Below are 27,144 nucleotides of genomic sequence, written 5' to 3' on the forward strand. Positions count from 1 at the left end.
GAAGTTGATAGTTAGTCACACCATATTTTTTGAAGTGAGTTGTTACCCCAACGCTCAACCCCCAAACTGGAAGACCAAGACATACACACATAAAGTATACTACGGACAATTATTCACCTACAGCATGTCTTTGGGCTATGGGGGAAACCTGAGCACCCGGAGGAAACCCATGCCAACAAAGGGAGACCATGCAAACTCCACACAGAAATGCCAACTGACCCAGCCGAGGCTCGAACCAGACTTTCTTGCTGTGAAGTGACTGTGCGCTACCCACTGCAACCTATTTTTTATTGTGGCCTCCCTAATTAATGTAAGTTTGAGCCAACATTGTAGGTGAAGAAAATTTAATTGGTGGGGGGTGGGATGACGTTGGATGTAGGGAATGTATAGAAGAATAGGTCAATAGGTGCCAGCTACCAGCAACTTTCAAAATAGCCTACTTTGTTCAACAGAAGAAACTCAAACAGGTTTTGAACAAGTGAAGGGTGAGTAAATGAAGAAAGAGATTTCATTTTTGGGTGAACTGTCCCTTTAAAACTTAATATATAGAAGCTAACAACACAAAAACATTTAATATTGATTTCAAGGGAAACAGCGGAGTGCTTAAATAGTGTATTTTGAGAGCCTGTAAGACGTATTAACAACCTCATCCAACTGTAGTTGATGCAATGCGTCTGGTATGAGCTTTGCAGTGTGGTCTCTGGTTACTGATGAAAATACCAGGCTACGGATGATTCTTACAGCCATGCCATTTCTGCACAATGGATGGTGACTGAGTCATCTGTCCATTATAACTGTGATTCATCGTCTGCTTCCTTCTCTGATCCCACAAAGTCTCAGATAAACAGCTTTAATAGGGCATTCATTGACATATGCACACATGGGAAAACTAAATAAGCTGAGTTCATATGTGCTACAGAAACATTACTAATGAATGACAGTGTTTAATTAGGCAGGAGAGCCTCATGTTAAGGTCTAATTATAGTTAAATTGGTATTTTTGAAATTAAATTGACAGAAGCTAGCAAAATGGACAGCAAACCAAAAAATGGTACAATTACTGTGTATAGTATATACAAATAATAAATAAATAAATAAATTATATATAAATAATTTTAGTTAAATAAAGGTTTTAAATATATATATATATATATATATATATATATATATATATATATATATATATATATATATATATATATATATATATATTAGCTTTAGTTTTGCTAAAAAGATTATGATTTCTAGTCTGTTGGTTTTTAAAACCTTTAACTAAAAACATTACCTAATTAAATGTTGAACGTTTACTTAATCAAACATTATTTAAATAAAAAACTTCAATTAAGAAATGCTAAAATACAACCAATGTTATTACATAAAAAAACGATATACTTACAACAGTTCTGTCTGGTTCTCAAATCTGATTGGCCGATAGCCATGCAATATTCTGCAATAATAACAGCCTTTTTACCCTCATTACTCTGCCCACATAGAGTGACAACAGATGAATAAACTCACAACAGTTTGACAAATATTGCAGCTGTTGGACAACATAATGTACTTTTGAGGCTTTCAGGTGAGAATTGCATGCAACTATGCAATCTTTTCAGGGTTAATTATTGTGATTTCACGACTGCAACAAAGAAATACTAGGAAATCTATGTTGATTGATGGTATTTCTTGCTGTTCAGCCCTATAATCGTAAAATGTGTGCAAAATCACCTGTTTTGTCATCATAGACATTACGCTAGAGAATCATTCAAACACTAGCTCTAAAGTGATGTTTGTGAAGTAGCAACATGTTTCTGCAGTTCTGACGTCAGCTGCAGAAATATATATATATATATATATATATATATATATATATATATATATATATATATATATATGAAGTCAGAATTATTAGCCCCCCTGAATTATTAGCCCCGCTTGTTTTTTTTTTCCCCCAATGTCTATTTAATGAAGAGCAGATTTCTTCAACAAATTTGTAAACATAATAGTTTTAATAACTCATTTCTAATAATGGATTTATTTTATCTTTGCCATGATGACAGTAAATAACATTTTACTAGATATTTTTTAAGACACTTCTATACAGCTTAATGGACATTTAAAGGCTTAACTAGGTTAATTAGGGTAATAAGGCAAGTTATTGTATAACGATGGCTTGTTCTGTAGACTATCAAGAAAAAAAATGCTTAAAAGGGCTAATAATTTTGTCCCTAAAATGGTGTTTAAAAAAATTCAAACTGCTTTTATTCTATCCGAAATAAAACAAATAAGACTTTCTCCAGAGGAAAAAATATTATCAGACATACTGTGAAAATTTCCTTGCTCTGTTAAACATCATTTGGGAAATATTTAAAAAAGAAGAAAAAAATTTGAAGGGGGCTAATATTTCTGACTTTAACTGTGTGTATGTATGTATATATATATATATATATATATATATATATATATATATATATATATATATATATATATATATATATATATATATACACATGTATGTATAAATAAAGCATAAAATACATATAAACATTTACATATAAAGCATTAATAAAATCAATAAAAACAGAAAAATTTGAAAATAATGATAATAAAAAGATAATAAAAGCTGTGACTAATACATAATGCAACACATTTTGCTTCGTTAGTTTTTGCATTAAATAAAATTAAATTATGGGGTGTTTCCCAGTACTGGGTTGTGACTGGAAGGGCATTTGCTATGCAAAACATATGCCACAATAGTTGGCGGTTCATTCTGCTGTGGTGACCTCTGATAAATAAGGAACTAAGCCGAAGGGACTTAATGAATGAATAATTGACTCAGTTGTAAAACATTACATAAAAAACACTGTTAAATGTTAAAACTAATTTAAAAACCCAGGCGGCACGGTGGCTCACTGGTTAGCACTGTCACCTCACAGCAAGTTCGAGTCCCGTCTGGGTCAGTTGGCATATCTTTGTGGAGTTTGCATGTTCTCCCTTTGATGGCATGGGTTTTCTCCGGGTGCTCCGGCTTCCCACACAGTCCAAAGACATGCGCTATGGGTGAATTGGATGAACTAAATTGGCCGTAGTGTACGAGTGCATGAGTGAATGAGAGTGTGTATGGGTGTTTCCCAGTACTAGGTTGCAGCTGAAAGGGCATCTGCTGCGCAAAACTTACACTGGAATAGTTGGTAGTTCATTCCGCTGTGGCGACCCCTGATAAATCAGAGACTAAGCCGAAGGAAAATGAATGAATAAAAAAACCCAAAAGCACAGATATAAGGTATCATTCATGCTAGTTTAATATGCTACTTGCCTTAGCAAATGCCACTAATAAAAGTCAAACACAGTGTGGAGCGTTTGATCTTCAACACCAGGCCTGAAAACCCAAGTCATTAATGCGGCAGAGACTGTGTGTGTGTGTGTGTGTGTGTGTGTGTGTGTGTGTGTGTGTGTGTGTGTGTGTGTGAGCAAAAACTGCATTTTAATGAACAGTAGCTCAGGAGGTGTAGATACTGCCAACGCCACTGATGGATGGCAAACGCCGCCAAAATGCCAGGTGGAACAACCATCGGGCTCTCCGATCAGGCAGAAACAATGCATGCATAATGGGGTGGCTATTCAGAGTTTGGTGCAAATGTCTGCGCATTAGAGAAACAGCCACACAATAAACATTTACACCTAGGCTATATCTCCATCTACCTGTTTTCATATGTATATTAGGAATTTGCATTATAATGCTGTATAGAAACAAGATGGGCATAAATTGTAAAAAAAATGCATGACTGAGTAGGATTAAATACAAAAGAGCTATGATACACTCACCGGCCACTTTATTAGGTACACCTGTCCGACTGCATGTTAACACACATTTCTAATTAGCCAATCACATGGCAGCAACTCAATGCATTTAGGCATGTAGACATGGCCAAGACGTCATGTCATAAAGCTCGAATCATCTCAGTTTCTTGAACATGACAATGAGTTCACTGTACTTAAATGGCCTCCACACTCACCAGAGCTCAATTCAATAGAGCACCTTTGGGATGTGTGACAAATCTGCAGCAACTGCGTGATGCTATCATGTCAATATGGACCACAATCTCTGAGGAATATTTTCAGTATCTTGTTGAATCTACGCCACAAAGGATTAAGGCAGATCTGAAGGCAAAATGGGTCCCACGCTGTACTAGTAAGGTGTACCTAATAAAGTGGCCTGTGAGTGTAAATTTCGAATACATTTTTTCATGTGCAATAAAAAAATCCATGTGATTCTGATCACAACAGGTGGTGTGATTGGATAACTAAAACTAAAACCAACTTTCTACGAAGCAATAAAGTCTTGCAGAACGCCACAGCGGAATGAACCGCCAACTTATCCAGCATATGTTTTACGCAGCAGCTGCTCTTCCAGCTGCAACCCTGTTCTAGGAAACACAAATACACTCTCATTCACACACATTCACTACGGACAATTTAACTTACCCAATTCACCTATAGCGCATGTGTTTGGACTGTGGGGGAAACCAGAGCACCCGGAGGTAATCCACAACAACACGAGGAGAACATGCAAACACGCTCAAACCAGTGATCTTCTTGCTATGAGGCGATCATGCTACCCACTGTGCCACTGTCAAGCCCCGAATTTATAATGTTATTATGCATTTATCAGGCCAAATTTACCCTCTTGAACACATTCGATGATTGCCTTATAAACTAAATCTCTCCCTCAAATAATTCCAAACATGTATGAGTTTCTTTTCTTCTGTTAAACGCAAAAGAAGATATTTTGAAGAATGTTGGAAACCGGTAACCATTGACATTCATAGGAAAAACAAAAACAATGGAAGTCAATCGTTTCAGGTTTTCTTCAGAATATCTAATTTTCCATTCAACAGAAAAAAACTCACGTGTTTGAATAAAATCTTGCAGAAATAATAAGCTTATTTTTCATTTATCATGCCAATTTTCCAGGAAGTGATCCCCCCCCCACTTAAACACATTTGCTGATTACGTTTCTTTATTTACAAATGTTTCATGCGATATTTCAATTTTGATTATAAAATAAATTTCACCCTCAAGTGGTTCCAAACCTGTAAGAGTTTCTCTTCTGTTGAATGCAAAATAAGATATTTTGAAGAATGTTAGAACGTGGTAACCACTCTAGTAGCAAAGAATTCTGGCCCAGATTTGGCAAAAAGCTGGCACAGCAGGCATTCATCCGGCACTGGCATACAGCATGTGGGCCAAACATGGCCCGGGTTTGGCAGAGGTGGCACCGTTTTTAAGGCGGCACACAAGATTTGGGCCAGATGAAAAATGTAGTATTTGGCCCAGATTTAAAAATTTGATAAGTGGGCCATGTGAGTTTGGCCAGTCTTGACCCCCTTTTAAAATACACTAAAATCATTTTTGAGTAAAGAAAAACAATTCTACCAATCAGGTCACTTTGAGAAAAAGCGTGCCCATAGTGTGCCTAAAGCGCATCACTCCATGGGTTTATCAATTTCATTGCAATCGTGACACACCAACCTATCTGGCCCAGTTCAGGCCCAGTTATGAGTTATTAACTTGGCTGAGACTTGTGTTTGGCCCTTGTCTGGAAGCCAGATTTGGTCCAGTCATGTACCGTAATTCACTGCGGCATGTGGGCCAAGCAAAACCTGATTGTGTGGGCCAGAGCTGGGCCAGAGAAATTTTGCTATGTGGGCATTGACATCCATAGACAAAACAAATACAGTGGAAGTTAAGGGTTACAGGTTTCCAACAATCTTGCAGAAATAACTATTTTATTATTAATTTATCATGACAATTTTCCAAGTAGTGACCCCCCCACCCCAATTTAGATTTTTAAATAAAGCTCCCCCTTAAGTAGTTCCAAACCTGTAAGAGTTTCCTTCCTTCTAATGCAAAAGAAGATATTTTGAAGAATGTTCACCGGTAACCATTGACATCCATAAGAAAAGCAAATACTATGGAAGTCAATGGTTGTAGGTTTTCTTCAGAATACCTTAACTTCCATTTAACAGAAGATTCAACAAGTGTGTGACAACTGAAGAATGAGCAAACGACAACAGAATTTTCCATTTTGTGTGAACTATCCCTTTAAGTCACCTGAGCCTCTTCTGTAAGAGTAATGCAGCTTCTAATCAGCATGCCCGCGAGCAGAGAACTGTGGAAATAAGGGCCCTTAAATAGGTAATAAATCTTCCCGATCCAGGCCACGGGCGAGCCAGGAAGCGAAATGTATTCATATTTATAAGCTCGCGGTGCTGCAACCCTGCCGGTGCGTTCGGCTCCGCTGCTCTTTTATTGACATAAACACACCTGAGTGTCCTGCAAACACACGAAGCATCGTTTTCGGCTTGCCAAGTTCATTAGTGATGCTTTCCAGACTGGTCTGAATGAGAAACGCAGCCTCGTGTAATCTACCCTCCACCGCCGGCCAATTCAAAAGGATTACCTTGGTTTTTCATTACAATGATAGATGTGCTGGAATGCTCACCTGATACACTCATTTACAATACACTTTTTTGGGTCGTACACTATAGCTACGATTCGAGCTAAGCCAGTTTTTTGGGAGTCTGTGATCAATAGTGCTTCTTGATTTATTTTGTATTGCACTGATTATGGTTTATGATAAGCTGTGCTAATTTGTTGAAGTCTTTCAGGTCTTATACTTTCCTGGGATAAAACCACGCTGTAGGTCATAAGCAGTGTTGGGCACGTTTCTTTAAAAGAGTAATTCGTTATAGTTACCAGTTACTTCTCACAATTAGTATCTGAGTTACATACAGTGGTGGAAAGAGTACCGTATTTTCCGCACTATAAGGCGCACCTAAAAGCCTTAAATTTTGTTATAAAACGGCCATGCGCCTAATAATCCGGTGCGCTTTATGTGTGCACGGAGTTCAAAAATCTGTCTAATCTGGACAGTTAGAAGACCAACTTGAATGAATTCGGAGCTTGCTGTCATTCCGGGAGGACTAACAAAAGAACTTCAACCGCTGGATATTGGTGTAGACGGCGTTTAAAGTGAAGTTGCGAGCTGCGTGGGAGCAATGGATGACAGACGGCGAACACACTTTTACTAAGACTGGTAAGCATGCCGGGCGAGTTACGCCACCATAAGTGAATGGATTGTGGATGCCTGGGCTAGGGTGTCTGCTTTAACTGTTGTCCGAGCTTTCGCAAAAGCCGGAACAGCCACCTGGCAATGAGACTGACTCCGACAATGATGAGAGAGAACCCGGCGTGTTTGATGACGAAACTGCCCAGCTGTTCAATTCAGACACAGAAGATGAGGACTTTGATGGATTTTTGGGAGAAGACTGATTGAAAAAAATAATAATGTGAGTGTATTGTTAAATAGTACAATAAAGTTCAACTAAACTATGTTAACTGTTTTGCTTCCATTACCTTTTTTGCAGACAGTGTATTTTAGCGTGCGCCTTATAATACGGTGCGCCTTATGTATGGGTCAAGTACAGAAATAGACCCCGTAATTGAGACTGCGTCTTATAATCCGGTGCGCTTTATAGTGCGGAAAATACGGTAGTGAAAAATCATACTCAAGTAAAAGTATCGTTACTTGCCCAAAAATATAGTGCAAGAAGAGTAAAAGTACCTGTTGTAAATATTAATTAAAGTAAGATTAAAAAGTAGCCCTTTTAAAAGCCCTTTGAGTATTAAGATGTTAACGGCTCATGTGTTTACATGTAAGTTGTGCACAGATGTGTAAACGTAACATTCTTTGGTGCCCACAACTTTGGTAACAAGGCAGCACGATCGGGCCAGTAACCATCCTGCTTAATGTCGCGAGCGATTCGCACTCTGGCCCTGGGCCATAGGGCAGTCCTTTTTGTTGAGCCCTGTATGTAGAAGCAATGTGACTTAAATTCAATAAACGGACCATTAAAAGGCACATAGTTTACCCCTTTTTTGATTTAATATAAATATTATGGTTCTTCTAAATGTGCCAGTTTAGGTTCAGTTCATAACACAATTTAGATTCTTTGATTATAATGTGCTATAATGTGTTATTTTGAGGGGTGTGTACACAGCTCACTGTTTTAGGGGCGTGTCCTTCACATGAAAATTAGTTTCAAATTCCCGCCCAACCTAACAAATGGGCGGAGCCAAGAGCTCCCCCCTGCTCTGTGTTTGCAACAGACAGGCTGACAGAGAGAAGCGAGCAGCATGAATGAGAGGATCCGCATTCAGCCGTACATGTACGCCTCGGACACAGACCAAGCAGAGACTACACAATCATTTGTGTCTTTGTACAGTTTTACAGCCAACTGTGTGCTAGTTCAAAGTTCCGAGCTTGTACACCGAAACTAATAACCACGCACATTGAATTAATTTTGACTGAGGCACCATATGACCCGCTTAGAGCCGCATCATGGCACACCAGACATGCACATTCACATGTTATTTAAAATGAAACTATTCAGATGGAGCTCTGTGGTGCGGCAGAAACATGAAGTGTCCTGAATCCTGGCTGGGAGCTACGGACAGCCGCCAACTTGAAGCGCCGTTGTGTGTACCCTGATAGAAACCTATGTTTAGAATTCTAAAATGCATGGCTCTGCGTGTCGCAGAGCGCCGCTTCTGGTGTGCAACCTGCAGGCAAGTTTGTTATTTTATTTCCAATGGAGGGACACTCACGTGAGGCAAAGGCGCTCACACTTTCCTTTGCACGCACCTAGTTAAAATCACTCTCACAGGGAGCTTCTGTGACCTTGAGAAAAGCAAATGGCTGAAGTTTAAGATAGACGCAATGAAAAGTACACTAGTTTGCAAACCTACCTACAAACAAACTAAGTTACAAACAATAATTCAGATTACAGCGATCACGTGGTGAATGCTGATCTTGTGTTGAGCCCAATGAGCCCGATGATCTAAAAATAGAGCAAGGGTGTTCCTTTAGTGACATCGCTTTGACTCACACGCTGAAAATGGCGGACGTGAAACAACAAACTGAGAATTAGGTGACACGTGCCTGTTAATCAATATTGGTAGGCAGGGGGACCGCACTCCTACGTCAAGTTGCAGTGGATCTAAAAACCGCTCCAATTGGTCCACAGTTTTTATATTGTTAAATTGAAAAAAAGGACTGTGTGTTTATATCACCCCAATATGACGGCCTATACACTATACTTACACACAAGTCTGTTAAAACAGCTTGAAAAGTAGATTTTTCACTATAGGTGCCCTTTAAAATAAAGTGACCCAATATTCTCTCACAAATGTGTAATAAAAGGACATTGAGATTGGCAGAAACACAAAACGGCCTCGAGAAATGGCACGTATGAAAAAATGTGCCCCCGTAATGTATTTGACATTTTCAAGAATGCAAACTGCGCCCTCTAGTGGATTTGTGAAAACTAGAACTCCAAGAAGACGTATTATAGGATACATATTTCTCAGTTCTCAAAAATGTAGCCCTGGGCACATATTTCCAATGAGCCTGGGTTGTTATTCACATGAACCTTTTTTCGCACAAGCCCAAAACCACTTCAAGCTAATTAAAGGATTTTTATTTGAAATTTGCCATCTCCATCATCACTCATTTCTCATATGATACTTCAAAATGCGCATTAACTCAGGCTGATGAAAAAAATCGCCATTGGCTAAACCATAGATTGTGTCAAAGCCAATTTAAAAGGATGAACAGGAACATGTTGAGAAGTCAGATAAAAGTATTTCATTTTGCAGTGCATATTCAATATATCAAGCAGGTAGCAGATTGAATGCGCTGCACTTCTAGTTACTGATTTCAGATTAATGTGAATGTCACTGCTGAAGGACGATCCATTGAAGAGCATCTCCATCCCGAAAACTCCACCAACTGACAAAAGTGGAGAACAAACCTTGGCCACACATAAATGTTAGTTTTCATCAACTAGCATAAAGCACGTCTGAGGCCTTGAAAGCTCAATCACATACATTAAGAACATGATTCACACTTATAAGGAATAACTGAGTTTTGTAGAATATCAGACATGTGTTTTGCTGGTTATGTCTGGACTATTCAAAGTTAAACTTTGTTACGTGCTGATGAAAATGCAGATGGTGATGCTGGCAAGATTGTTGAATAAAATTATGCAAAAGATGAATATTAAATTTGTCTTGAATTGGGCCTCGGGAGATTTTAAAGCAATCAAGGAATGAAACGAGGCGAGGAATTTTTAACAGCTAACAGCTGTAAATTCAATTGACTCTGATGACGAGACAGAGAGACGATGTTCAGAATGCAGAGCTAGAATAATACGCACAGTTCATTCACATCCATAGATATAATGTTAAACTGAACACCTTACGCAAAGATCCTTTCTAAAGTTGTTTCCACGTGAGCAAATCACTAATTTAGTCATTAATAATTGTAAATCTTAAAAACAAAATTTATTTGGAAAATATATTTATATATTTTTTTGGAAGGATTTTCCTGACAGGATTAAAAAACTTTTTAATGATCAACCTTTTTTATAGTATGAGAATAAATTATTTATTAATTATTCATTTTATTATTAAAATTCTTTATTAAATTTCTTTAACTTTATTATTTTTCACAAACCGCTACACCATAAAAATATCAGTTTACAGGTTTAGTATTTTGTGATCGCCAAGTATTTTCAGTTTATTTGCCGTTGTAATTTGCATTATGGGATGTTGATCTCTGCTCTGTCGACTTTTGATGTTGAAAATTCAATTCTACAATTTAACAAAGTGACTTTTATTGACATTTCAGTACTTTAAAATAATATAATGTATAAGAAATAATATATATATAGAGATAAATAAGTATCATATGAGAAATGAGTGATGATGGAGATGGAAAATTTCAAATAAAAATCCTTTAATTAGCTTGAAGTGGTTTTGGGCTTGTGCGAAAAAGGGTTCATGTGAATAACAACCCAGGCTCATTGGAAATATGTGCCCAGGGCTACATTTTTAGAACCAAGAAATATGTATCCTATACTACGTCTTCTTGCAGTTTTAGTTTTCACAAATCCACTAGAGGTTGCAGTTTGCATTTTTGACAATACCGGGGCACATTTTCTCATACGTGCCATTTCTCGAGGCTGTTGTGTGTTTCTGCCAATCTCAAGGTCCTTCTAGTACATGTTTGAGAGGGAATATTGGGTCACACTTTATTTTGATGGTTTGTTTGGTGAATTTAAAGTTGTTTCCACGTGAGCAAATAACTAATTTAGCCATTATTAATTGTTAATCTTTAAAAAAAAAAATTACTTGGAAAAGAATTTTTTTTGTTTTGGAAGCATTTTCCTCACAGGATTAAAAAAGGTTTTTAATGATCAATTATTTTTTATAGTATGATGAGAATTTTTTTAAATTAATTATTCATTTTATTGTTAAAATTCTTTATTAAATTTCTTTAACTTTATTTTTTACAAATCGCTACACCATGAATTTATTAATTTAGCCTACCCAATTCACCTGTACCGCATGTCTTTGGACTGTGGGGGAAACCGGAGTACCCGGAGGAAATCCACGCGAACGCAGGGAGAACATGCAAACTCCACACAGAAACGCCAACTGAGCCGAGGATCGAACCAGTGACCTTCTTGCTGTGAGGCGAACGTGCTAACCACTGCGTCACTGCGTCACCACTACACCATAAAAATATGTTAACAGGTTTCATATTTTGTGATTCCCAAGTATTTTCAGTTTATTTGCCGTTGTAATTTGCATTATGGGATGTCGATCTCTGCTCTGTCGACTTTTAATGTTGAAAATTCAATTCTACAATTTAACAAAGTGACTTTTATTGACATTTCAGTAGTTTGAAATACTACAATGTATAAGAAACAATATATATAGAGAGAAATAAGTCTGTAAAACAATAATTCATTCAGCTGTGGCGACCCCTGATGAATAAAAAGACTAAAGCTGAAGAAAAAATTTATAAATTAATTTAACAATCTAAATTTAAAGATTTTATACACCCATCGGCCACTTTATTAGGTACGACTGTCCAACTGCTTGTTAACAACATCGGGTGCCACTATTGTCAGCTATGAACAGGAAACTGAGGCTACAATTCACACAGGCTCACCAAAATTGGACAATAGAAGATGAATGAAAAATGTTGCCTGTCTGAGGAGTCTTGATTTTTGGCTGCGACATTAGGATGGTAGGGTCAGAATTTGCCGTCAACAACACGAAAGCATGGATCCGTCCTGCCTTGTCTCAGCAGTTCAGGCTGGTGGTGGTGTAATGTTATGAGAAACATTTTCTTGGCACACTTTGGGCCCATTAGTACCAATTGAGCATTGTGTTAACACAGTGGAGCTTACTTTGTGATTATGCTTGGTGTTTCTTTGGTGCAATGAGATTCTGTCAGTCTCGTCCTCTTTTGTAAAGATGAAGCGGTATTTCTCGCCTTAGCCTTACGTTTCCACACACCTATTTTAATGCTCATTTTGGATTTGTGCATAAAAATGATAGATGGAAACATCATGATGCACATAACTTTTGAAAATACGCACATAACTGAGAAGGATAAACTTTTATTCAATAGAAAATATGCGCATAAACTACGATGAAAACACTTACTGAACCAATTACAGTATGTGCATTAAAAAAGGCTTGTTATAAGAGATCCTATGATGATAAAAATATGTGTGAATGGACAAACCAGCAGGCTGAGTACACTAAAACACGTCTTAATTGTTGTATTCCTCATTCATTTTGAAACACCTTAACTGTTTCAGAATTAATGTTATTATATTATTATTGACCTCCAGAGCATCTGGAGCGTGTTAAGAGCTTCTGTTCTCCGCGTCTCATGGCTGTAAACGCCCCCACGTGTTCATTGAGTGTCAGCATTGTCTTCTGAGGTGGAAGTACGTTTATTAAGTAAAGAAAAGATTGACGCAGCTTCTTCTACCGCAATAAATTCTGTTTTTACTGTTGATATTTGGTGCCGGTTTAATCAGGAAGTGATGATTTTCTTCTCTTTGACTTGTTGGATGGAAACTGCTTTATTCGCATATATCATTTATGCGTTACTGCAGTTTTTTCACATTAATTTAATTAAAATATTTGGATGAAAAACAGCTATTGCCTACATTTCAGTCACACAAAGAACAAAGTCACGTACGAGATTGTCTTGCCTTTTTTATTAAATAAAGCTTAAATTCACCAGATCAAACCTGGAGCTCTTTTAAGAAATTTTAGTAAATCACATTAAAATTGGTACATTTAAATTGCAAACCACAATTTTGATCAGATAAATTGCAATTAGATTTATTTTTTCTGCAGCCCTTATTTCATAAGGGCAAATTCAGAATATTTTACTTACAATGCACACAACTCACAATTACAGGTCACAATTACTTGTGCACTTGCAGATAAAAAGTCACAACTACTTTTTAAATTTAGAAATAAAGAAACATGCTTCCATAATTTTCACTTCCTTTAAATTATTTACTTAAAAGAAATAGTATTTTCTTACATATCCATTTAAAACTCCAATAAAAAAAGCATACAGTATACTACAGTCAGTGTATAGACATTGGCCTGCAATAACTGAATACACTAGGCTAATTCAGCAGATGAAAACGGTACTGTAATGTAGATAGTCCCAGTGGAGACTGTCTAATACGTCATTCTCATTGGCTTCCAGCACACTGTTTAGAAGCAGTTCACTGTGCGTGGGTTTTGAGCAGAGTTTAAACAGCTTTGTCACATGCTTTTTAAGAATCAATCCATTGTTACCGCTCGGTTAACCGGTCCCCAAGACTCATATTCTTCTCGCATCTGCAAAAATGAATCTGGCATTGTTCAATATTGGCAAAAGGCTTTAGTCAATAAGGGGAAAAACTTGCACCGTCTGCAGGAAATCGCAGTTGTAATATTGATTCCTTAAAGAGACAGAATCAGCCGGCGTAGCCAATTATTTTACAGTCACTCTTGCGCTTAAAAGTGAAGCACTCTGATGTGATGAGCTCCTTCAGATAGCTCAAAAGAGTCTTTAAAACTTAGAAAAGAGTTTTTAAAAGACAAAGTCCAGATATCTCCCTTTTTAGTCGTGGACTGAAAACTTCTAATGAGCAATTCCATCCAAATGTCAACCTTTCCACGAAAAAAAGAAAGTTTTCACCAAAATAGCGAAACCCTTTTTAAGTTTTTACATTTTAATACATACATTACTGGAGAGCATTAAATACGTCCCAGGAGCTCCCCCCCCCCCCTTTTTTGCATTTTTTGTTTTCACAAGGCCACCAGAGGCCACTTTGTATGCTTTTTGAGATCTCAAATTTCTCTCACGAGTGTTCTTTGCACCTGCTTATCTCGTGTAAATCCACCAGAGGTCGCTGTCGACTGACCAATCCACCCCACCGACCCCCTTCCCAAAACCCAACCGATAGTGTTTTCAAAAGCACGATAAACCAGCACCCACCCCCTTCCCTAAACACAACCGATAGTGTCTTCAAAAACACAAATTGACCAGTGTCCACCCCTTCCCTAAAGCCAACCGACATTGTTTTCAAAATCAATGGAGAAAATTAGATTTTTGGATTTTTACAAAATTTTTAGATTTTACTATATTCTAACGCTGTTATTTACTTGTATATCTTTTGGCTTTTGGTTTTGTCTTACCTGTTTTCTGGAACTGTTCTTTGCCAGACTCGAACCCTGTTTCTTTATATATATATATATATATATATATATATATATATATATATATATATATATATATATATATATATATATATATATATATATATGTAAACAACCCTCTAGTAATATCATCCTGCTTCTTTAGATGATCAGAAAAGTTTGCATTCAAGTATAATATCAAACATTTCTCATCAAATGGTCACACTTTAATTTAAATGTACAATTCTCGCCATTAATAAACTATTAATTAAGACTTTTAGCTCATTATACTACTAATATTCTGCTTATTAAAAATTAGTAAGGCAGTAGTTGGGTTTAGGTATTGGATAGGATTAGTGATGTAAAATCATACATAAGTATGAATAAACTGCCAAAATCATATTAATAGGCAGGTAATCCCCACATAGTGGTTCCTAAACTAAAGTATAATAATAAGAAGGAAAAACATTTATATAATTAAATATTAAACAGACAAAATGATCATAAACTTTTTTTGCCCTTAAGTAAAAGCAAAAAAGTGGATCACACTTTATTTTAATGTGCAATTCACGCTTTAAGCACAAGTTGATAATTAGTAGTTAGTAAGGTAGTAGTTGGGTTTAGATATTGGATAGGATTAGTGATTTTGAATGAGATCATACTTTATAAGTGCTAATAAACAGCCAAAATTAAATTAATAGACAGATTATAAGTAGGCCCACACGAAATCTGCGCACGCAGAATTACGCAGACTTCTAGCCCATCGATTCTGTTTATTTACTTTTGTAAATGTGTGTAAATGTGTATTTATTCAGTTTTTAAACTTATTTCAGTATAATTATTGACTAATACGAAAATATTCATGATTTATTTACAATACAGTTTATAAAGTCATATTAGTAGATATATTATATGAGAGACTTGCTTTGTTTACCAAATAAAGTGGATCTAATTGGATTTGTATTGTAAAGATTACATAAAAGTTAAAAAGGTATTACTTTTTATTTCATACATTAAGATATTAGGTATGATACTTCCAAAATAATTCTGAATAAATCCGCAGATTTTTAACACAATTCTGTGCAGAAATTAAAAAAAAAATGTCCACAGATTCCGTCTGGCCCAAGTTATTAGTCACTAGATAATGGTAAGAATTGGTACTTAAACTAAAGTGTTACCAATCAAATTTACAACATGAGTAAGTGATCTGACCTATACATAAATCAACATTTGACTAGAATTTTAGGAAAACCATTTATATAATTAGTTAGTGCAACCTATGAGCAATTATTTATTTTTTAACGCATTTACAGAAGATGATTATACACTTATTTTGCGCTTAAGTAAATGCAAAAAAAAGTGGATCACACTTTATTTTAATGCGCAATTCACATTATTAACAAACCATTAACTAAGACTTTAAGGACAATAAACCCATAATTAACTGCTTTTGAATAGTTTGTAAGGTAGTAGTTATGTTTAGGTATTGGGTAGGGATGTAAAATAATATAATACTTTATGTGCTAATAAACAGTTCATGAGTTAATACTATTCAGGCAATGAGAAAGTAGTAAATGGTGTGAATTGTTTAAATGTTACCAAAAAGTGACTGAAATTATAAAATATGAGTCTTACTTTCTCTATGTAGTCGACATCCTTCTGGCGCAGACCTCTGGTTTTGATTTTTTCTGCTTCGTAACATGTAAATAATAGGCAGGAGATGAGCAATATTTGTGTGTTGAAGTGTCCCATGTCTGAGCGGTTTGAGAGGACGAGGAGTCTTTACATCTGTTGAGCTCTAGATGGAGAGAGAGAGAGAGAGAGAGAGAGAGAGAGAGGTGGAGTTGATCTCTCCAGAGACCAATTACTCCCAGAGCGCAGCTGAAACCTCCATCTACATGCAGAATCTCAATATAATGGGTTATGATATGACATGAAACAAGAATCAATATTTCTGATGGTCACATCAGTGTCTACTGATGTTTGGCACAGGTGGGATGACCTTTGACTTTTTTTCCCCATCTTCGTACCTGCCCAATTATGTTGTTACAGTCATGCTGATTTTTATTTCTTGCAATTCTGAGTTTATATGTCACAAGTCTGACATTATTCCCAGCTATTCTGGCTGTTTTCCTTCACAACAGACCATTATTTCCTCATAATTGCAAGATAGCAAACTCATGATTGCAGTTTTTTGTAACTTAAATTGCTAAGATGTGTTAGTGTGTTGCATTTAAAGTTAAAGTTTTAAAAAAAAAATTCCGACTGTCTTACACTTCAGACAGAATTGTGACTTTATTTCTTGCAAATCTGAATTTCATGCATCAGTTATGACATTCTGACTTTCCTTTTGCAACTGTCAGCTTTTCTCTTGCTTTTCCCCCTCAGAATTGCTTCATGAACGCAGCTTTTGGAACGTTTATTACAGGATACAAGATATGGTGGGCAGGTCAATTGATAAAATTGGTTGGGTTTAGGGAAGGAGAAGGGTGGGTCAGTTGATTGGTCGGACGGTCAGTCAGTCATTCATTCTGTCATTCAGTCAGTCAGACAGACAATCGTCAGCGGCCTCTAGTGGGTTTATGCGAGAACAGCAGGTGCAAACTGCACTCACGAGAGAAATTTGAGATATGAAAAAGTGCACACAGCGGCTTCTCGCAGATTTGTGAAAACAAAAACTGCAATAATACATACCCCCCGGTACGCATTTCGTGCTCTCCAGAAACGTCCACAGGGCTAAGTTTTCAGAATGAGCCTGGGTTGTGATGTTTACTTGCAATTGGTTATAACAATTATGCATGCTGCTGTCACGATCACCAGCGATCTTGCATTTGCAGAACACTAGAGGACTATAAATCTGTCACTTTAATGAACTACAGATCCCATTTTGCACTTCACTCACACACCTGACCCAGATTCCAGCTGATTGCAAAAACGTAACAAGTGGACTATAAACACAGCACACACACACACACACACACACACACACACACACACACACACACACACACACACACACACACACATTGTTGTCTTGTTTGTCTGTAGCATTACAAAGCATAACCTAGTTTAGCCCTTGTTTTGTTCTTTGTTTATGCTGTTAGCCGCCTGCACCAACTACTGTCTGTGACCACAACTACACTTTTGGAGTACCCACATGAAACAGTTTGTTCCTGTTGACCATTGCCTGCCTGACAACAATTCTTAATAAACTGCGTTTGGACCCTCAACTCTGTTGTACCCTGACTCCTTTTGTTACAGTATTTTACATTACATTTTTTTTTTGTTAAGTCACTTTTTAAATTTGTAAAAAGTCGTGCAATCAATTTTGTGTAAGGATGGTATTAAAAAAAAATAATAATAATATTTATATATATAAAAATATATATATATATATATATATATATATATATATATATATATATATATATATATTAAGTAATATTAAGGAATGTTTATTTTTTAATTGATGTAACCTGATGATTTTTAATCAAAATAACGTCCTCTCCTTCTTCAACTGCATCTATAGTCTGATTGGCGTTTACGTACATGAAGGTGGGAGCAACCTGTCAATTTTTTTTTTCTTGTTCAACAAGCTGCCACTCAGATATACACTACCTGACAAAAGTCTTGTCATCAATTCCAATTGTAGGAGCAATACATAATAACTTGACTTCTAGTTGATCATTTGGAAAAGTGGCAGAAGGTTGACTTTTCAGATGAATCATCTGCTGAACTGCATACCCATCATCACAAATACTGCAGAAGATCTATTGGAACCCACATGGACCCAAGATTCTCACAGTAATCAGTCAAGTTTGGTGAAGGAAAAATCATGGTTTGGGGTTACATTCAGTATGGGGGCATGCTAGAGACAGGATACAGGATATCGTTGTATGGATGCAGTTGTCCAAGCCCATGGGAGTCTTACACAATATTAATGTTTTTTCCACTGCACCATGACTTTATATTGCAAACTGGACATTATATCTGTTCAGTGACAAGACTTTTGTCTGAGCAAAGAAAGACCTTACTGTCCTAATTAAATAATTAAAAATTAAGGCATGCTTATAATTTATTTTGGTCAAATAGGCGTAATCTAGAGGCATTTGCCTTTCATATAAGCCACTTCTGATACCAAATGATCAACTAGAAGTCAAGTTATTATTAAGTTATTATTTGTTGATCCTAAAACTTGGATAGGCGACAAGTCTTTTGTCAGGTTTGTTTTGTAACATCTCTTTTCTTCAGATGTTTTGTCTAAAAGCATGAAATAAATAAATCTCCCTAGTTCACTATTTTAAATCTCAAATTCTCATTTGCATACATTCAAATTTGCTATGCAAATGTGTTTTGAGAGAAGAGGAGACATCAATTTAAGTTTTGTGGGTGGAAATATATTCCTCTATTCAAGCTTTGTTTTTTTAAGTATGCTCGGCATCATGCTGCGCACAGCATTAGTTCTCTAACATTCATATTTTATGATCAGATATTTGTCTTAAAATAACTTTGTAATCTCCTCTGATAATTGAGCAGGAAGTCATCCTGCACTTTAAAGGTCTAGCAATAATTACAGAGTTGAGAGTTTTTTCAAGCACTTCTGAAATCAGGAAATAGTTCAGTTCTACCAACGTACAGCAAGTCTCTCTCTGTCTCTGTGAAAATGTTTGAATAAGAAAAATACTAAAGCTTAAACTGTTGTTTTTAAACATTTTAAATTTTAGATTATTCCTCACACAAAGCCATACATGAAGTGATGCTTAGAATATAGAGCAATAATAAAAATGAAATAATCAAGATATTAATCAAATGCACTGATCAAAAAATATAATAAGAATAATATATTTTCTGATGTACTGGTGTAAAACGTTTGATGGCTGGAGTAATGATGCAAAAAAAAAAAAAAAACCATTGAAATTCAAATGAACACTGGGAGATAGGGAACAGATGCCAAATATTACAAAAGGAGAGTTCACAGTCATCATGGTGGGAATCTCAGTGACAGCTTGAGTCATCTGAAAACACTGGAAAACTCCCAATATTCAAACGAGTGGGCCAATATAATGACTAAAACAGCCTCGTATGAACGTTTACTTTACAAATTACATATTAAGGACTAAGCAGGGGTCCCAGTATGAACCCCAGTATGGGAAGGTTTTTGGTCTTATGAGACAATAGCCGCGTTTCCACTATCGCGCCTAAAGCGAGCGAGCCAGGGCGAGCCAAGGCCAGTGGCGTTTCCACTGTCACTTCCGGGGCCTAATCGGGCCAAAGCGGGGCTTTCTCGGGGCCAACAGCCAGCCTTTTTCGGCCCGCCGAATACCTTGGGCCAAGGAGGGCCAGCCGGGGCTTCGGGGCGGAGTGAAAGGAGAGGCGGGCACAGTTTTCCGATCGCACTCGAGTACATGCGCCAAACAAATAAATAAATAAGGTCAAGAAAACATCTGGAACAAATTATAGGCTGGGGTCTTTTTTGCATATGATCGCCCTTAAGTTTCTCTTTTAAATGTAAGGTTGTTGCATACAATGATCTTTCTTTGCTGCATCTTTGATGTTTCAATAACGCATAATAATCTTTACACCATATTAAAGACACAGCAGACAGTAAAGGATTTCAAGAGGTTTTGTCAAGTTTAATACTGTGTGTGTTTTTGCGCGTTTAGATGCCTGTGTATGTGTGTGAGACCGAAAAAAGAGCGCTCCATTCATAGCTCTGTTGATGCCGCGAGCGGCTTTTTTCTTTTATTTTTATTGTTTTAATTTATTTTGGAGATAATACACTATATGAATACAACAGTAGGACATTAAACTTTACAAATTTCATGTCCACTTTTGTAGGCTCAAAACAATAGTGTAATATCTAGATAAAATAGCCCTATATTGAAATAATTTAAAGAATTACAAATATTAGATAGGCCCAGAGGTGTGGACTCGAGTCATGTGACTTGGACTCGAGTCAGACTCGAGTCATGAATTTGATGACTTTAGACTCGACTTGACAAAATATAAAAAGACTTGCAACTCGACTTGGACTTGAACATAAATGACTTGGACTTTGACTAGGACTTGCCCCTATTGACTTGTAAAGACTTGCTGCTTCCCATGAAAAGCCCAACGATAAAAAAGTATGTTGACATGGACCGCTCTCTCTCTCTCCCCGTTTATGTGTGCGTGTGTGTGACAGCATGCGCGCGCGTGTGTGTGAGCATGCGCGCTTTCGGCATGACGTCCAATCGAAGCACGGTAGATTGTTTTGATTCGACAGTATCCAACGTGACTACTATGAGGCGCCGGAGTGGACAAAAGTCAAGCGAACGCAGAGAGAATTTGAACTTGAGATCGAGCCAATACTCGCGTGCCAATACTCGCTCTCTCTCTCTCTCTCTCTCTCTCTCTCACACACATACAACATACACCTCTCTCTCTCTCTCTCTCTTTCTCTTTCTCTCTCTCTCTCTCTCTCTCTCTCTCTCTCTCTCTCTCTCTCTCTCTCGTGCATTCAGTCTCTTTGCGTTCGCTTGACTTTTGTTTACGATGGCGTCTCATACCTTTAGTGCTTTTGCTCTCACGGGATCCTCCTGTTAAACTGACCCTTCGCTAAGCCACGCCCAAAAACCGCCACCCACCAATCGCGGCTTACCAATCGTAGCTACGGGCAGAGGCTCTGTCAAGCTTTCGAGCGAGGGAAACAAGCCAAATCGTTGCGCAATTGGATTGTGAAAATCTGACACCCGCTATCCTAAAAGTTTGGACTGGGTGGTGGGATTTTTCCCTTTTCAAAACCAAAGCCCAAGAGGAGAAATGCCAGCGTGGATCAAGCTGTGTGAGGGGCGGTAAAGGAGTTAAGCTAAGTTGGTTTTGTTTTCGATATTCACATTCAATGATAGGTGGCAATAACTCACACTCCTCTTATCCTAAACAGATCTAAACTGTGTTTCTTTAAAAAAAAAAAAAAAAAAAAAAAAAAACAAAGCAGGTTATGCTTCCCAGCGGTCTTTTTCTTTTTTTCCACTCGATATTATGAGCCAGGGCTCGACAATAAGGACTGCCCGATGGCCCGGGGCCAGCGTGCGAGACACTCGGGCCAGTGTACAAAATGTTACTGGCTCGATCGGGCCAGCTGCTGCCTTGTTGCCTGCCAGATCGAGCCAGAGCTGTGCTGCGACTGTCTGTCAATTGTGTGCAAATACAATCTTACGGTGCTTTCACACATAGACGTTTGTTTCGGAATCTGTCTCGTTTCACCCGTTAGCGTGTTTTTTTAGCATATATCCAGCAGTTGCGCTCGCTTCCGCGCCAAATCAATCAGTCCAAGATCGCCTGAATGAGACGCGGTCTCTGTCCTATCGAGCGTATCGATTGTAGCGAGAAAACAAAACAATGCAACGAACTAACGACCCAGGCTATATCACAGTGTATCATGATCGTGTAATAGCCATATATACGGCTATATGAAGAGGGAATGATGAGCAGGGCGAGATGTCATTCTTACCGGTAAATGCGAAAGTGAAAGCATGCTGAAATATTACCGAGAGCTGTTTGTCCAGCCTGATCTCGGTTTATCCGTCAGGAAAATTGACCGAAATTACTATCTGTTAATTTTTCCATATTTTAATCGTATAATATGTTGTATTAGGCCTGTTGTTTTGTTCATTTCCGCACTGACAGCTCGAAAGAAAGATTTACATTGATCTGATGCAGTCTCGGTTCATCTGCTATGTCTCTCTATAATTTAAGCCTAAAATACAGAATTATAGTCAACGTTTCTTTAATAGATTGATTAATTCAATTGATCGATTTCTACAAAACCTGACAATTGAAATGAGGCTCTGTATATATGAGAAAGTCTGACCTCGATTTGTATTTGGTGACGATGTCTGTGGGTTGTTAAAATTAAAGTGCACATTTTCACTTATAAAATATTCTATACACAATACACAAAAGTTTGGGGTCAGTATGATTAAATATGTTAAACAAGCTTCTTCTGCTCACCAGGGCTGCAATTATTTCATCATAAATACAAATTGTGAAATGTTGCACTATAAAATAACTGTTCAAAAGTAGTTTATCATTTAATTTATTCATTTATTCCAGTGATTTTAAAGATGAGATTTCAGCTTCATTACTCTAGTCACATGATCCTTCAGAAATCACTAATATTAATTATTATTATATTTATTAATGGTAATAGTTATAAAATCAATAATGTCTGGAGTAATGATTTCATTTGAAACTAAATACAATAACAAAGCAGTTATTTAAAATTTTAATAAATATTTAACAATTACACCTTTTTTACATTTATAAATATAGCCTTGATGAACTGAATAGTTTTCCTTAAACATTTTAAAAAATTACCGTAAATATATATACAGATTTATTATCCCCCTTTTGTTTTTTGTTTTTTCTTTTTAAAATATTTCCTAAATGATGTTTAACAAAGCAAAGAAATGTTGATATTTTGTCTGATAATATTTTTTCCTCTGAACAAAATCTTATTTGTTTTATTTTGGCTAGAATAAAAACATTTTTTTAACCATTTTAAGGTAAAATTTATTAGCCTCTTAAGCTAATTGTTTTTCAGACTGTCTACAGAACAAACCATCATTATACAATAACTAGCCTAATTACCCTAACCTGCCTAGTTAACCTAATTACCCTAGTTAAGCCTTTAAATGTCACTTTAAGCTGTATAGAAATGTCTTGAAGAATATCTAGTAAAATATTATTTACAGTCATCATGACAAAGATAAAATAAATCAGTTATTAGAGATGAGTTATTAAAACTATTATGTTTAGAAATGTGCTGAGAAAATCTGTTCTCTGTTAAATAGAAATTGGGGAAAAAAATAAACAGGGGTGCTAATAATTTAGGGGGACTAATAATTCTGAAATCAACTGTGTGTGTGTGTGTGTGTGTGTATACACACACACACACACACACACGCACATTCAAATAGCGATTAACTTCTTTTTTTTTTTTGGTGGGGCCAGTGAAAATTTGGGCTGGGCAAGTAAAAATCAGAACCACTGGCCCGATCGGGCCAGTAGAAAAAATCCTTAGCGTTGAACCCTGTGAGCACTGCTTAGTTTAAACCCTCGCTATTGTAACGCATATAAATACATACACTAATATTTGCTGGTAGGAAAAATCTATTTGTTCACTTCTGTTATTTATACTTTAATGTGCATTTCAATTTTTTTCTTCCACTTAACTGCAAATTTGAATAAAAACTGGATAAAGAGCACACAAACATGCTGACAGTAATAGGTACTGTACACTGTTATGGGTCAATGATGCTTATATTCGGCACAAATCCATCAGTTTCTTAGGTTATTAGATTATTTTATAATTTCACCTCTCCTGCTGTGCATGAACTATGCTGTTGAATGTTCAGCGTATGAGGTGGCTAGGCTAACCTTGCTTCAATTTTGATAAAATTATTTTCTAATCAGTTGCTATAATGTTGTGAATATACCCCTGTAATGTATACTGCAGTCCTCTTTTGTCTGGCTTTCTCAGAAATCTCACCTGTTTGCCAAAAATGACTAATTAAATCCTTGGGAATGTCTGACACCAGCGCATACACACTGTAATAGATGTGCCAGGCATGAAAGCTTGACAGGCGTAGCAACAGTAACTAAGGAGGGCGAGGCTTAGCGAAGGGTTATTCCAAGAATGTTGATATGGTTTCTTTCTTGCTTTACTATTTATTAACAATACACAAAAAACTAAAAGGTTAAGGTAAATTCTTTAATAAATTCTAGTGTTTTTGAGTATTATACTTGTTGTATACTTGTATTATACTTATGTTTTAGGCTAGTATTATTTATGACTTGTTAATTAATGCTTCATAATACAGTAGTATTACCAATAGTGAACAGATAAAATAATACAAAGTGTAGTTTTAACTACAGTAAAGTGTAGTGATTTGTAGTATAAAATACCCTATATTGTAAAATAATACAGCACTGGGTAATTTGTTTATATTACACTTGTGTTACCATAGCAACTATAGTATTACCACAACTGATCAATTGAAGTTCTTTACTGTAGTAGGCTACTGTTCAAAACACAGTACATGCCAATATACATGTTCAGGGGCCCTGTGGCACAGCTTTCCTCAAAATGAAGAGGATGACATGGAAAATGTCCTCCACAATCTCATCAGTAAAGTGGAAGCCAGCAGACACTAGTTTACTTTATTTTAGCTGCCACGATAAAATGAGATTGATAGTGAGATATTTTTGAAGAGTGAATAGTACAGTAGGCTATAATACCTTATCAAGTGTTTCCTTATTTTTATCACAGTTACATTTCTGCTTGCATTAGTTTTTGTTTAAATGCTTTTAAAATAAAATGTATTCTTTACATCCAACATCTATTCCAGAGGTGCCTTATAGTGGTGTAAACCCCTTTACAAGGGGTGTTACCCCTGTGTAAACTCTAGCCACCCCTGTGGCCAACCCGATATGATTTTGCTGTTGACATTATTTATTTAAATCTACTTACATAAATGCAATACAATGCAATATTTCAATAAATAAATAGCAGCCACTAAATTATTGTGGATTGATTGGTGCCACTGACGTAGCTGGCCTCTTCTGGCCCCCCTTAAGCAAATTTTCAGGGGGGCACCACTGGTCTATTCTCTGTCTTTAAGTGTTTGAAACTGAAAATATCTCATCATATAAAACAACCAAAAATGTTATGGTTTATTAGATTAAACATTTAATATATAAGTCTATTTTAGTATTTTGGTTATTGTTATTAAACAGTGCAGCAATATGAATCATATCAAAAAGCATGAAAGGAAGAGGGAACACGACACAAATTGTGAGTTTGCATATAATCTCTGAGAGCGCTCAAGAAAATTTGTGTGTGAGCAGTGCATATTTGAGAGCGAGAGAAAATTTGAGAACTCGCAATCAGTTTTGTCCACAAACAGAGGAAATCCGTGCACGAGCATCACACAAGGTAGAGAGCAAAGCTCTTCAACGTTATGTGAAGAAAACAACGTTATTGTTTGTATAAAGTAGCCTACTTCATTAACAATATGTGCTACCATTTTACATTGCTGCTAGACAGATTTGCAACTCCATCTCTTTAGCACACACGAGATTCAATTGACAAAATTCCAATTTCACTCAATTTAACTTTGCAGCATATACAGGAGTTGGTCTACTGCTACCACATTGAGGTTATGTAATTTTGGTTAATCACAAGTTGATCACCGAAGACATAACATAGCACAACTAAACTTAATGAATTAGACAGCAGTAGACCTGCAATTTCTGTGTGATGTGAGGCAAAATGGACTCTTTTTTTGGTGGAACTCGTTCTTGTGCATTATGCTGTGGAGACGAGACGCAGCACTGTTTAGCACTTTTTCAGAAAATTGCATTTGTATTTTTATATATCTAAGCAATGTTCTTTAATAAAAAAAGGTTTGTTTAATTAATACAGATCTTACAACCATACCTAATCTGTATATATTTTATTTTTCTGTTAAAAAGACTCGAAAAGACTCGAAAATCAAACTGCAGGACTTTGGACTTGACTTGAGACTTGTTGCCTTTGACTCGGGACTTGACTCGGGACTTGCCTGTCTTGACTCGGGACTTGACTCGGGACTTGAGGGCAATGAATTGAGACTTACTTGTGACTTGCCAAACAATGACTTGGTCCCACCTCTGATGAGAACACACAGGCATGTGCGTATAGACATGCGTTGTACTGCTGTACAGTAACGTGTCATTTGTTTGTTTTGGTTGTCCTAATTTTAATAGTTTCGTGATGATGTGATGGTGTGCTTTATCTGCATGATTCTCGCTGAAGTGGGCGGTTTAAGTGACGTTCGATTCGGGGGATGTTCTGGGGGCGGGGTTTGCGTGACGCGCTGCGAGCTACTAGCCCCACAGTAGAAACGCGACATGATTTCGGCCTCACTGCTCAACCTCCCGGGCGATTGGCCCGGCCTGGCCCGATATAAGCCCTGGCTCGCACTGGCCTGATAGTGGAAATGCGGCTAATGTCTTGTAACACAATTTAAAAACTACTCACCAGGTTCTCCTAATAATATTGTACTTCTGTCCTAGTAACCACTGTATTCATTCTGGCTTTACATTTAGTAGTCCACGAGAGATCACTTGTAATATGTGTTTGCACTATTTTGTCATGAACCAGAATAAAACAATAAAAAACTTGAATTAAAAAGAAATTCAAATGAAAAGCTGTGGATTTGAAATTTTTTTTTACAAAAATTAAAATAGAAAACTACTATACTTTCAAGTACTATACTACTTATTTCACAACATTGCTGTTTTTTCTATTATGTTATTATATATATATATATACCATGTTTGTATATATAATCATTATTTATATATATATGTAACCCCGCCGGTCCTACACCACCCAACCCGCTCCGAGCTAGGATCGAACCGGCGACCTTCCGCGTGGGAGTTGGTTGCTCTAACAAGGAGGCTAAAGACCATGGCCTCTAGCATCTGTCGCTAG

The 27,144-nt window shown here is 36.8% G+C and overlaps 1 protein-coding gene across 1 annotated transcript in view; it reads right to left on the bottom strand.

Moving 5' to 3' along the window:
* The window catches only part of cthrc1b (collagen triple helix repeat containing 1b), a 50,899-nt gene that overhangs the window by 14,378 nt on the left and 9,377 nt on the right, over positions 1 to 27,144 (bottom strand). The window contains exon 3 of the mRNA XM_689410.9: positions 16,260 to 16,422. Coding sequence (XP_694502.4) covers positions 16,260 to 16,376 — 117 coding nt within the window. The 5' untranslated portion in view covers positions 16,377 to 16,422. The remainder of the gene's footprint in view (positions 1 to 16,259; positions 16,423 to 27,144) is intronic.

The sequence above is a fragment of the Danio rerio genome, chromosome 16 (assembly GCF_049306965.1).
Source record: "Danio rerio strain Tuebingen ecotype United States chromosome 16, GRCz12tu, whole genome shotgun sequence".
NCBI lineage: Eukaryota > Metazoa > Chordata > Actinopteri > Cypriniformes > Danionidae > Danio > Danio rerio.